The sequence below is a fragment of the Artemia franciscana genome, chromosome 13 (assembly GCF_032884065.1).
Source record: "Artemia franciscana chromosome 13, ASM3288406v1, whole genome shotgun sequence".
In the NCBI taxonomy this organism is placed as follows: domain Eukaryota; kingdom Metazoa; phylum Arthropoda; class Branchiopoda; order Anostraca; family Artemiidae; genus Artemia; species Artemia franciscana.
Window position 1 is genome coordinate 8777115 of NC_088875.1, and position 15208 is coordinate 8792322.

General features: G+C 32.3%; 1 protein-coding gene across 1 annotated transcript in view; it reads right to left on the reverse strand.

The window, feature by feature from the left end:
* Window positions 1-15208, reverse strand: part of LOC136034481 (tolloid-like protein 1) — a gene marked incomplete in the record, with an annotated part of 141238 nt that overhangs the window by 20787 nt on the left and 105243 nt on the right. The window contains 1 exon segment of the mRNA XM_065715696.1: window positions 12710-12947. Coding sequence (XP_065571768.1) covers window positions 12710-12947 — 238 coding nt within the window.

Consider the following 15208-nt stretch of genomic DNA (forward strand, 5'->3'; position numbering starts at 1 on the left):
GACGAATTGGTGAAACAATTCACGGCATTTTAAAATATAATTTTCTGCATTGCATTGCACTGCATTTCTTATTCATTTCTTTGTTAGTGGCTGGATTCATCAATTTAATATTAAAGTGATAGCCGTCGGCTCCATCCCAAAAAATGATAGGATATTGTAGGGCATCGTAGCATCGATGAGTTTCAGGTAAAGCGTTATGTTCAAGGTTCTAGGTCCGAGAGGTTCCAGGCTCGAAACTTGGCTTTAGCATTAATACAAAAGAAGAAAAAAACTAAAAAAGAAAAAAAAACTAAAAAAAGGGTAAAAACAGCAAAAAAACTAAAAAGAAAAAAAACTAAAAAAGGGAAAAAAACTGAAAAATAAAGGAGAAAAAGAAAACAAAAAAAATAAAAATAAAAAACTAAAAAAGGTAAAAATTACAAAAAAACTAAAAAGAAAAAAGGAAAAAAAAAAGAAAAAAGCTAGTTTATATATATATATATATATACTAGCTGTTGGGGTGGCGCTTTGCGCCACCCCAACACCTAGTTGGAGGGGGCGTTTTGCGCCCCCCCTAAGCCCCCCCGCGCGCGTAAGTCGTTACGCGCCATATTAGTTACGCGCCATTGTAGTTGTGTCCCTATGTCCCACCTGTGAATATAGATAGATATATATATATATATATATATATGTTTTTAACTACGTAAAACTTGCGAATATACAACATTCTTTGCTGTCCCATTGTCTGTGCATATAAATAGATTGTCAGGTTTACCGACTCTTGAACATGCAACATATAATGGTCCATGGGAAAACAATCCGTATTCAGATCTATACCTCATGATTCTAATGATTGCCCTTGAGCTTTGTTGATGGTGATTGCTAATCGACGATTCCCTGTGTCGCCGTCGTCATTTATATATCCCCGTGTGCCCCCCGGTGTCCCGGTCGTCATTTATATTCCATGTGTTCCGGTCGTCATTTATGTCCCGGTGTCCCAGTCTGTGAATTCTCTTTGAGGGTCCCGGGCGTCATTGATATTCCTTGTGTCCCGGTGTCCCGGTCGTCATTCGTGTCCCGGTGTCCCAGTCTGTATATACATTCGTTTTTGAATTGGTCTTTTTTTTAGGTTTTAGTTTTCTGCCTTTTTTTTAGTTTTTTTTAGTTATACCTCATGATTCTAATGATTGCCCTTGAGCTTTGTTGATGGTGATTGCTAATCGAACATTCTCTGTGTCCCCATCGTCATTTATATATCCCCCTGTGCCCCCCGGCGTCCCCGTTGTAGTTGTGTCCCTGTATCCCGGTCGTCATTTATATTCCCTGTGTCCCGGTCGTCATTTGTATTCCGGTGTCCCAGTCTGTATATACATTCGTTTTTGAAATGGTAAATGATGAAATAAATTTTTGCATTTTTCCCCTTTTTTTCTTTTTAGTTTTTTTTTGGTTTTTACATTTTTTTAGTTTTTTTAGTTTTTTTTTTCTTTTTTCTTTTTAGTTTTTTTTTATTTAATTTTTTTAGTTTTGTTTTTCTCCTTTATTTTTCTTTTTGTTTCCTTTTTTTAGTTTTTTTATTTTTTAGTTTTTTTACTTTTTTAGCTTTTTTAGTTTTTTTTATTAGTTTTTAGTTGGTTTTTTTCTTTTTAGTTTCTTTGTAGTTTTTACCTTTTTTTTAGTTTTTTTTTTACTTATGTCCTGGTCGTCATTTATACTCCCTCTGTCCCGGTCGTCATTTGTGATGGTTTGTTGACGGTGTTTTGTTGATGGTGATTGCTAATTGAACATTCCTTGTGTCCCGGTCGCTTTCTCTTTGAGTGTCCCGGTCGTCATTTATATTCCCTATGTGCCGGTGTCCTGGTCGTCATTTGTGTCCCAATGTAATTTCGTAATTTCGTCAGTCGAAAACATGACGTCAGTGGACACAGAAACATGACGTCACCTGATCCACAGACGGACAGACAGACAACTTATTTTTATATATATAGATATATATATATATATATATATATATATATATATATAGAAAACAAGCCGAAGTAGGTGAGTTGGTAAAGCGTTATGTTCAAGGTTCTAGGTCCGAGAGGTTCCAGGTTCGAACCTTGGCTTTAGCATTAATACAAAAGAAGAAAAAAACTAAAAAAGAAAAAAAAAACTAAAAAAAAGGGTAAAACCAGCAAAAAAACTAAAAAGAAAAAAAACTAAAAACTAATAAAAAACGAAAAACTGAAAAAGAAAAAAACTAAAAAAAGGGAAAAAACTGAAAAATAAAGGAGAAAAAGAAAACTAAAAAAATAAAAATAAAAAAACTAAAAAAGGTAAAAATTACAAAAAAAAACTAAAAAGAAAAAAGAAAAAAACTAAAATGCCAAAAAAAAAATAAAAACCAAAAAAAAAAACTTAAAAAAAAAGGAAAAAAACAAAAAATTTATTTCATCATATACCAATTCAAAAACAAATGTATATACAGACCGGAACACAGGGAATATAAATGACGACCGGGACACTCAAAGAGAAATTACAGACTGGGACACCGGGACACAAATGACGACCTGGACGTGGATGTCGATTGACGTCATGTTTGTGTGTCGACTGACGTCATGTTTGTCGACTATAAATGACGACTGGGACACAGGGACAGGGGGGCACAGGGGGTTATATAAATGACGATAGGGACACAGGGAATGTTTGATTAGCAATCACCATCAACAAAGCTCAAGGGCAATCATTAGAATCATTAGAATCACAGTTACTTCGTTATGCACGAAGTAACTCAAATATCCCATATTCAGCGTTTTTCTCACAGTTACTTCGTTATGCAAGGATTTGTAGTAATTATATTGATTTTAAAAATAGATGTAAAATCTTAAGCCAAAAATTTATATCAAGAGGTTTCTCTGCAAATAAATTAACTTGGCAATTTAAAAAATTTAGTTTTCCTTATAACCAACTTTAAAATAAATATCAAAAGAATTATCTAGAAATACTTGAAGAAATTTTCAACTAATTTCGGAGGTTATAACCAACATATCTTGGTACAGCTTATCCTTTTGGGCTAAATGATCGTGTAGCAAAATATGGTGACATGTCTCATGTTGTTGTTAAATGTATTGATGGTTTTATGGACCATCCTTCTTTTACCTGTCCTACTAAACGTAAAAAACGATCGAGAGGACATAGGAAAAATAATAGAAAAAATGAATTAGATGTACATATGCTTTCTATAGATCAGAGCCAGCTACTCGAATCTAGGGGTATGATTTCTGTAATAAAATTTCTAAATAATTTATCCAAGAGGAATTTAATCAAACTTTTCTGGATTGTTAAGAATAATACAGCTCTTTATTATAATTTTAAAGTAATATGTGATACAATTTGCATTCTAACTAAAACGAAATTTATTTCAAAAAAGAAAAAGTTCGATAAGATCAGTAATAAGGATAACAGATTATATTTACCTATTAATTTTACTTGTAAGCAGATTGAAGATATTAATTTACCAGAAATTTTAAATCAGCGGCATGTGAAACAGGCCCTTCCTAGTAATTTGAATTATAATGATAGTCCAGTTTTAACTTATAAATTTTCAAAAACTATCGTGCAAATTATTTTTAATTATAATTTAATACTTAAAAGATTAGATAGTGATATAAATTGGAAACCCGTTTTTAATTGTAAGCAACTTGGCCCATTTGTAAATCCTACTTACAAACATGTTATAATAGGGGACTTGTCAATAATAAAGCAAGATGATCTTCAAATTATAATGAATAAAGGGGCTAATTTCCGTTTTTCTCATCATCTGAAACCATCGAGTGTTCTTGATGGCTTGGAAAATGATTTTGATTTATTTATTGATAAGTGGTGTAAAAAAGAGAATAAAAATAAAGAGAGTTTTCAAAGTTGGAAGAATTTAATTATTAGTAGAATAAGAAATAAAATATATTCTAGCTTAAAAAATAGTAACACTAAATCATTATTTTATAATGCGAAGATTAAACAAGCAATTGCTAATCTAAAGAATGAATTTGTAATTGTGCCAGTGGATAAAGCTAATAATAATTCTGCCATAATTTGTCAGAAGCTGTATTGTGATATCTTAAAAAGGGAGTTATGCTCAACTAATGTTTACGAAAAGGTAAATATAGAGGATGAGAATTTAATTCAAAAGACTGAAGAAATACTTTTTAAAAATTTTAATATTAAAATAAATTACAATGATAAAAAGTTCCCTTTCCTATATTGGACTGTAAAATTTCATAAGAATCCCCCTAAACCACGGTTTATTGCTGGAGCAGCTAAATGTCCACATTGCTGCTACTGACCTCTCTTTAATTTTAAAGGAAATTGTAAATAAACTTAAAACCTATTGTTCTGGTATTAAAAAATTTTCGAATTTTAATCCATATTGCAGTGTTAATAATTCACTGCAGGTGATAGATTCCTTACCAATGGTTTCAGCTAAAAGAATTGAGTCTTTCGATTTTGCGACAATGTATACTAATTTATCACTTAATGTAGTGTTTGATAATTTAAAAACTGTTATCAAGAAATCTTTCCTCTTATCTAGTAAAAGGTTCTTAAAAATAGACACTTATAATAAAAAAGCTATATGGACAAATTGCTTTAATACTACAGTTAACTTGAGATGTTACAGCTTGGATATGATTTTTGAGTTATTAGAATTTGTTTTATACAATACTTATATAAGATTTGGTGGTGATTTGTACAAGCAAATTGTGGGAATTCCCATGGGGGGGAATGCCAGCCCATTTATAGCTGACTTGTTTTTAAGTCAACTAGAATATAAATATATGATGGATAAGAATAATCCAATTAATTTAAAACATGTTTTGTCAAATAATAAAAGATATTTAGATAATATTTTGGTCTTAAATTGTAAGGATTTCATCGATATTTCTAAAAATATATATCCATCATAGCTTATTCTTGAACCTAGTCATGGCGCTGGTCATGAAGATCATTTCTTAGATTTAAATATTAATATTTGTGATAATAATAAATTAAGTTTTAAAATGTATAATAAAACGGATGATTTTGATTTTGAAGTGATTAGTTTCCCATTCCCTGAAAGTAATATACACTCAAATATCCCATATTCAGCGTTTTTCTCACAGTTACTTCGTTATGCAAGGATTTGTAGTAATTATATTGATTTTAAAAATAGATGTAAAATCTTAAGCCAAAAATTGATATCAAGAGGTTTCTCTGCAAATAAATTAACTTGGCAATTTAAAAAATTTAGTTTTCATTATAACCAACTTTTAAATAAATATCAAAAGAATTATCTAGAAATACTTAAAGAAATTTTCAACTAATTTCGGAGGTTCGAGAAATGTTGTTGCAGCGCTATTTATTTTGAATTGTGTCTCTAATTGAGCGGATTTTTTTAAGAATTAGCCACATGGTAAAGATGAATTCTATAATTGTTTAGTTCATTCAGGTTTTTTGCAATGTGTTAATATTTGTGATTTGGTAAAATTTATTATATTTAGTTTACCTATTGTTGCTAAAAAGAGGGATATATTAACAGGATAAGCTTGTTTTGGTGTTACTTGGTTGTTTTACATTTGCTGTTTTTTTTTTTTTTTTTTCATAGGCATGTATTTTGGGGCTGATACCTGACACGGGGATGCCATGGATATTCTGTGGTAGCCACAACACTTGGCTGGGTAGAGAATTTAAAGTGGCGAAACCCTATATAGGCCAGTGTATTCTCCTGATGAGCCCTTGTGTTGGGTTGTTGCCTCTGAATTATTTGTCTTTATTATTTTTTCTATTGTTTGGTAAATGACGACTTATACTTATTGACGACATGACTGCCTGTCCATGGATTATTCTTTATGGTTGATTGTGTATGGCTATGCTGTTTGACCTATTTGATTGTATGGATGAGTAGGGTTAAGGCCTCATTCAAGTGCTGGTCTATATTAATCACTAATTTAGGAAAACAGTCTTCCTTTTCTCCTTCTGTCTCATATTTTTTATTTTATTTTTTTGTGTTTGTGCTGTTGCATTGGTGATTTCTCTTTGCATGATATTATTCCAGGTTGGATCCAGTGCTGGTGGAAAAATTTTTTTTTTAGTTTTCTCCCCGACAGACCTTTACCCTGGTCCAGGTTTTTAACCTGATATTTTTAATTATTGGTGAGATGGCACTTATGCAAATTTCATGTTCTTTCGAGTTTTTGTTGATGTATGTATTGACCTATTGACCTTGGCATGTTTTTTGGACTTTGATTGTTGGATTTTGATTTGGATGTTGGTTTGTTTTGGATTTATTTTCAATAACTTTTTATGCAACAAAACACAAATATTAGCCCCGGAGCTCGGAACGATTTTTTGAAAGTTAGTAAGTGTAAGAGTCATTGTTTTCTTTGCCAAGATCATTTTGTCCCACGGACTTCTGTTAAGAGTACATTGTATAATATAAATTTTGCATGCAAGTTACGTGGTAATGTTAATTGTAGAACAACCAATGTAATTTACCTATTAGAATGTAATAAATGCTGCCTACAATATATGGGGGAAACAACTAATAATATATATATAAAAGATTTTCAGGACATAAGACAACAGTTAATAATGAAAAAACTAATAACTATATAGTTCAACATTGTAATAATGGTAAATGTTCCATATCAGATATAACTGTCACAATTTTAGAAAATTTAGAATTAGAAAATTTAAATAAAGAAGAGAAGAATAATAGACTACGTAAACAGGAGGATTTCTGGATCCATACTCTTATTGGTACAGCTTATCCTTTTGGGCTAAATGATCGTGTAGCAAAATATGGTGACATGTCTCAATTTGTTGTTAAATGTATTGATGGTTTTATGGACCATCCTTCTGTGGTAGCCACAACACTTGGCTGGGTAGAGAATTTAAAGTGGCGAAACCCTATATAGGCCAGTGTATTCTCCTAATGAGCCCTTGTGTTGGGTTGTTGCCTCTGAATTATTTGTCTTTATTATTTTTTCCATTGTTTGGCAAATGACGACTTATACTTATTGACGACATGACTGCCTGTCCATGGATTATTCTTTATGGTTGATTGTGTATGGCTATGCTGTTTGACCTATGTGATTGTATGGATGAGCAGGGTTAAGGCCTCATTCAAGTGCTGGTCTATATTAATCACTAATTTAGGAAAACAGTCTTCCTTTTCTCCTTCTGTCTCTTTTTTTTTTTGTGTTTTTGCTGTTGCATTGGTGATTTCTCTTTTCATGATATATATATATATATATATATATATATATATATATATATATATATATATATATATATATATATATATATATATATATATATATATATATATATATTCACAGGTGGGACACAGGGTTCCAACTACAATGGCGCGTAACTAATATGGCGCGTAACGACTTACGCGCGTGGGAGGGCTTTGGGAGGGGGGCATGAAGCGCCCCCACCAACAAGTTGTTAGTGCGGCACGAAGCGCCACACCAACAGCTAGTATATATATATATATATATATATATATATATATATATATATATATATATATATATATATATATATATATATATATATATATATATATATATAATAGCTGTTGGGGTGGCGCTTCGCGCCACCCCAACACCTAGTTGGTGGGGGCGCTTCGTGCCCCCCAAGCCCCCCCGCGCGCGTGAGTCGTTACGCGCCATATTAGTTACGCGCCATTGTAGTTGTGTCCCTATGTCCCACCTGTGAATATAGATAGATATATATATATATATATATATATATATATATATATATATATATATATATATATATATATATATATATATATATATATATATATATTTTTTTAACTACGTAAAACTTGCGAATATACAACATTCTTTGCTGTCCCATTGTCTGTGCATATAAATAGATTGTCAGGTTTACCGACTCTTGAACATGCAACATATAATGGTCCATGGGAAAACAATCCGTATTCAGATCTATACCTCATGATTCTAATGATTGCCCTTGAGCTTTGTTGATGGTGATTGCTAATCGACCATTCCCTGAGTCGCCATCGTCATTTATATGACGATTATATGACAAAGGGGACCCCGTCGTCCCCTTTGTAGTTATGTCCCTGTGTCCCGGTCGTCATTTATATCCCCTGTGTCCCGGTCGTCATTTGTGTCCCGGTGTCCCAGTCTGTGATTTCTCTTTGAGTGTCCCGGGCGTCATTTATATTCCTTGTGTCCCGGTGTCCCGGTCGTCATTTATATCCCCCTGTGCCCCCCGGCGTCCCCGTTGTAGTTGTGTCCCTGTGTCCCGGTCGTCATTTATATTCCCTGTGTCCCGGTCGTCATTTGTTTCCCGGTGTCCCGGTCTGTATATACATTCTTTTTTTAGTTTTGATTTTCTCCTTTATTTTTTTCCTTTTTTCTTTTTTTTCTTTTTTAGTTTATTTAGATTTTTAGATTTTTTAGTTTTTTTATTAGTTTTTACTTGTTTTTTTCTTTTTAGTTTTTTTGTAGTTTTTACCTTCTTTTTAGTTTTTTTAGTTTTTTTTTTACTTATGTCCTGGTCGTCATTTATACTCCCTGTGTCCCGGTGCTTTGTTGATTGCTAATCGAACATTCCTTTTGTCCCGGTCGCTTTTCTCTTTGAGTGTCGTCATTTATTTAGATTGTCAGGTTTACCGACTCTTGAACATGCAACATATAATTGTCCATGGGAAAAACAATCCATATTCAGATCTATACCTCATGATTCTAATGATTGCCCTTGAGCTTTGTTGATGGTGATTGCTAATTTAGTTTTTTTTTAGTTTTTATCTTTTTTATTTTTTTATATTTTTATTCTTAATTTTATTAGTTTTCTTTTTCTCTTCTATTTTTCAGTTTTTTCCTTTTTTTAAGTTTTTTTTTTAGTTTATTATTTTTTTTAGTTTTTTAGCTTTTTTATTTTTTTTATTAGTTTTTAGTTTTTTTTGTAGTTTTTGCCTTTTTTTAGTTTTTTCAGTTTTTTTTTAGTTTTTAGTTTTTTACCTTTTTTAGCCTAACCAGGATTTGAACCTGGGACCTTCATTCTCCGTTCTGACACCCTCTCTCATCGAGTGACTACTCCAGCATGTTCATTTTGGTGTTTTAAATGGTATATTATTAACGAAATCACCTGATCCACAGACAGACAGACAGACAACTTATTTTTATATATATAGATATATATATATATATATATATATATATATATATATATATATATATATATATATATATATATATATATTTATATATATATATATATATATATATATATATATATATATTTATATATATATATATATATATATATATATATATATATATATATATATATATATATATATATATATATATATATATATATATATATATATCTATATATATAAAAATAAGTTGTCTGTCTGTCTGTGGGTCTGTGGATCTGTGGATCAGGTGACGTCATGTTTCGGCTGACGTCATGAAATTAGTTGCCGTCATTTTTGGAGTAGTCACTCGGTGAGAGAGGGTGTCAGAACGGAGAATGAAGGTCCCAGGTTCAAATCCTGGTTAGGCTAAAAAAGGTAAAAAACTAAAAACTAAAAAAAAAACTGAAAAAACTAAAAAAAGGCAAAAACTACAAAAAAAACTAAAAACTAATAAAAAAATAAAAAAGCCGAAAAACTAAAAAAACTAAAGAAACTAAAAAAAGGAAAAAACTTAAAAAACTAAAAACTAAAAAAAACTAAAAAAAAGGAAAAATGAAAAATAGAAGAGAAAAAGAATACTAATAAAATTAAAAATAAAAATAAAAAAATATAAAAAAGATAAAAAGCTAAAAAAAGGTAAAAACCAATAAAAACTAAAAAGAAAAAAAGGTAAAAAACTAAAAAAAAAATCATCTAAAAAACTAAAAAAAACTAAAAAACGTAAAAACTAAAAGAACTAAAAAAGTAAAAAAAAAACTAAAAAAAGGAAAAAACTGAAAAATAAGCGGGATATAAAACAGGGGGATATAAATGACGACCGGGACACCGGGAAATAAGGAATATAAATGAATCAGAAAATACAACTCATGTTTCCAAATGACGTAGTTTGGAGCCCAAATTGAAAATCCAGATCAATTTAAGTCTACTTTCAAAGTAAAAGGGCAAATTTATCATAGAGCAGGGTCTCTTCTACCATTCTCAGGCGAGAATCATAAATTTGTACAATTGTACTTCATCAGTGAAGGAAATTCTGAATTGAATGCACGTTGCGAAATTTCTCCCAACATTGAAAGGACAATCGTTTCCCAATTTCAACATCTTTTCCACGAAAATAATAATTTAGTGCGTCTGTTCAAAACAGCCATCGATTTGATGCCTACTTATACGCATAAAATTGTTATTTCCGCTGACAAAACGCCTCCTGGCCATTATGTGCGTAGATACAATGCTCCAACTATCGACGAAGTGGCCATCGTTATGGTCGGTGATCAGTTTTTACCTCGAGATATTATTCTCAGGGTTTCCACCACACGTGCTACAACTAAAAATAGGCCTACCAATAATACTTTTAAGAAATATAAACCCACCAAAGCTTTGCTATGGCACTCGACCTGCCGTAAAAAAAACAATGGAAAACCTAATAGAGGCCACAATCTTGACAGGGCCTTTTGAGGGTGAGGCTGTTCTTATTCCTCGCATTCCCAAGATTCCAACGGATCTGCCTTTTCAATTTAAAAGATTGCAATTCCCAATTCGATTAGCATTTGCAATCACCATTAACAAAGCTCAAGGTCAATCATTAGAAAAATGTGGTATAGATCTTAATACTGATTGTTTTTCCCATTGACAATTGTACGTTGCATGTTCGAGGGTCGGTAAACCTGACAATCTATTTATATGCAGCGACAATTGGACAGCGAAGAATGTTGTATATTCGCAAGTTTTACGCAGTTAATTTGTATTTTATCTATCTATCTATCTATCTATCTATATAAAAACGAGTTGTATGTATGCATGTTTGTTTGTTTGTAAAAAGAGCGTTTGCATATGATGTCATTATTAGTACATACGGCTTTGTATATGCAGAGACAATGGGAAAGCCAAGAATGTTGTATATTCGCAATTTTTACGTAGTTTAACTCCTGCAGACGAAATGAATACTTGCCTACAAAATTCTAATTTATAGGCACTCGTAAAAATATTAAAATTAACTACAAATATGCGTGTCCGATTGCAAAACGATGACTCTGGGCAAACAGTAGACTCAATTTCAGGACGTATACAACTACCTGCTGATTTCTGTAATTTAGTGACGTCCAAAAATGAATTGATTGAAAAAGTATTTCCGAATATTCTAAAAAATTATAAAAATAATAAATGGCTAAGTGAAAGAGCGATTCTCGCACCCAAAAATATAGACGTCCGCGAAATCAACAATATTGTTTTGAACAAGATTCGAGACCAGGCAGTCCTTTACAAGTCAGTCGACACAGTTTTGGAACCAAATGAAGCGGTTAATTATCCATCTGAATTTTTAAATTCCATAGATCCTTCAGGGTTTCCACCACACGTGCTACAACTAAAAATAGGCGTACCAATAATACTTTTAAGAAATATCAACCCACCAAAGCTTTGCAATGGCACGCGACTTGCGGTAAAAAAAAACAATGGAAAACCTAATAGAGGCCACAATCTTGACAGGGCCTTATGAGGGTGAGGCTGTTCTTATTCCTCGCATTCCCATGATTCCAACGGATCTGCTTTTTCAATTTAAAAGATTGCAATTCCCAATTCGATTAGTATTTGCAATCACCATTAACAAAGCTCAAGGTCAATCATTAGAAAAATGTGGTATAGATCTTAATCCTGATTGTTTTTCCCATGGACAATTGTACGTTGCATGTTCGAGGGTCGGTAAACCTGACAATGTACTTATATGCAGCGACAATTGGACAGCGAAGAATGTTGTTTATTCGCAAGTTTTACGCAGTTAATTTGTATTGTATCTATCTATATAAAAACGAGTTATTTGGATGCATGTTTGTTTGTTTGTAAAAAGAGCGTTTGTATATGACGTCATTATTAGTACATACGGCTTTGCATATGCACAGACAATGGGAAAGCCAAGAATGTTTTTTATTCGCAATTTTTGCGTAGTTTGAAACACATATATAAATCTATCTATATTCACAGGTGGGACACAGGGACACAACTACAATGGCGCATAACTAATATGGCGCGTAACGACTTACGCGCGCGGGGGGGCTTGGGAGGGCGCGAAGCGCCCCACCAACTAGGTGTTGGGGTGGCGCGAAGCGCCACCCCATCAGCTAGTATATATATATTTTTATTATATATATATATATATATATATATATATATATATATATATATATATATATATATATATATATTATATATATGTGTGTGTATTTCGTAAAAACTGTGTAACTATCATGGTTGAAATTGAAAAAAAAAACACTTTAAATGTATTCTGTTTTAAGTAAAGTCAAAATTGAATTCTCCTTCTTAGGAAGGGGGGGGGGGGAGGGGCTTAGTCTCACTCATCTTAGTTTGCCTTAGTTTTTAGTCTGAATTGGATACTTATTGTAATTTCTCTTTTTTTGGTTTCTGTAATAATTAGGGTAAACTGAATTAAATATTCAATTAGCCTGAGTATCTATCAGTATAGCAGAAACACCTTTTCAAGCACTTCACAACAGAAAGTACTAAATAGTATTGCCAACAAACCTTGAAATTATCTTCGGGTTAGTTTGGGTCAGACTAGCATAATCAAGTATTTCCAGTCGGTCGTACATACAATTTTGATCCTCATCCAAAAAAAATTGTGTAAATACAACTTCAATAACTGCACCAGCTGGTGCAATTATTTTATAAAGGCAATTGATGTTATCGGGGTAACGATCCTCCCTTGGCATACGTGGAGACTGAATTTCTCCTTCTTGTTCAGAGAAAATTCTGTTGCAACCTAAAACAATAAAAGCAGTGAATTTTTGAAGATTACAAACTTCTGAAACGAGTGGAGTTTAAGTGTCCCGCGTGCAGTCGACCGTGACGTCTCAAAACAATTTTTGAGAAAAGATGTTCAGCGAGATTTTCTAAAAATTTCAAATTATCCAATGGATAAAATATGCCCTTGTGGATGACAATGGGAAATCATTTAAGGAATTCAATTTTTTTTTGTTAATAAAATACTCACTGAAGTCAACAAACCAACACTTAATATAACAACGATTTGATTCTTCATCTGTTGAATAGTTTAATACTTAAACGATTATTTTAAATGGTTAAATGATAAAGAAAATATATGATCAAATTACTGACCAATAATAGTATTAGTTCAGTAATAGCATATTTTACCTTCTTACAATTCTTCAAAATAAGCCTCAGATCAAACTGAACTTTTTATCAATACCCTTTACAACGCTCTCGGGCAATCTAAACAAATATGTTTTGTGGTCTGTCACTGAAATGTCGAAGGTCTCAAAAATAAATTTGACTAGTTTCTATATTTTATGAACTTAGTTAAACTATCTATTATATGCATTACGGAGGCTTGTTTGGTCCTTTTTTCAGCAGAGCCGATTTTTTCCTGTGCATGCTGAAAAAAGGAGTTCGTAAACAAGCCTCAATTAAATCAACTTTGTTATATGAAGCTGTAAATTAAATGTCTATTACATGTTTAATTTCAATTGGTTATGAGCATCTTTAGAGACAGATAAACCGCCACGTGGCATTGCTACTTCTGCAATTTGAAAGCTCAATATGTAGTTTTCGTTAACTTTAAACTGATTGGCAACTTTATAAATTCAATTTGAGGGCTTTTTGGTACCTTTTGGGACCTGACACCTAATTGTTATATCGCGTGACGAAATAGTGGAAATCGTTTTTTTTTTAAATCTTTTTTGTCACCTAAAAGGGACACCTTTTATGTCTTTTTCCAATTTTCTAGAAAATTTCCCAATTTCCCTCCAGACGCTATTACGTGCACCTGGGTCTTACGCAATACTATACTTCACTTATATGGTGTAGTTAACCTGATTGTTATATAATACTAGCTGTTGGGCTGGCGCTTCACGCCACCCCAACACCTTGTTGGTCACCTAAAAGGGTCACCTTTTATGTCTTTTTCCAATTTTCTAGAACCAATAGTTCGAAGTGATCAGAGTGAAAAAAAAATCATTAAATAGTCACATATCTTCGGTCTTTTTTTTTTAACAAATACAAAATATTTTTAGTATATAGAAGCTAAAAAACTCTGTAACGATATTTCGAATTTGATGGCGCAATTTTGACCATGATCACTCGTACTTTTGGGGTTCCTTTGCCCCTTTTCCTAGATTCCTTAGGCTTGTAACTTTTTGTAAGAAACTTTCAACTTAAGGAATTTCAAATATATAGCCCCATCATAAAATATTAATTCTTTTGATTTATATAAGGTAAATTACTGTCAAAATTTCATTTTCTGAATTTGGGTTATTATTACCCCAAACCGCTGCTTACTTATTTATTTTGTCTATCTTATTCATTTGTTCATTCGGATTTCTTATACATTCTTTCTATGATATTATGGAAAATTATTTGAATGTGGACAGATTCATTCCATCTGATATACAAATCAGAAGGCCAATGTGCAACAAAAGGTACAGTAATAGCTTGGAATTGAGATTTGATATTCATTTATTTAAGCTCTTTATCAAGGGGTCAAATTATCGGTATTGTTCTCAGTTTCAAACTTCAGTTTTAAGTGGACTTAGTGGCCATTGATAACATTGGGCATCTTCTGATTTTTGTCAGCATGATATTTTGTTTCGTCTGTTAGTTTACTCTGGGAGGTTTGGAAACCTATTCTTAGGCAGTTCTAGTCGCTATTTTTTTTTGTATTTGACTCATTACGATTAAAAGAACAGTTATTGTTTTTGTCCAGTAGGTTACACCAATTTGATTCACATTTGATACATTATCAAAAAATGAAACATTTAAAAAATATATGAGAAATTATAATTGCAAAGTAGTGACCGCCCTTTGGAGCCAAGCACAGCCATAAGGGATATACTACTGGAGCTACTAGCCCCTCCAGACGTTATTACATGCACCTGGGTCTTACGCAATACTATAGATCACTTATATGGTATAGTTAACCTGATCGTTATATAATCCTAGCACCCAACACCTAGTTGGTGAGGGCGCTTCGCGCCCCCCAAGCCCCCCCTCGCGCGTAAGTCGTTA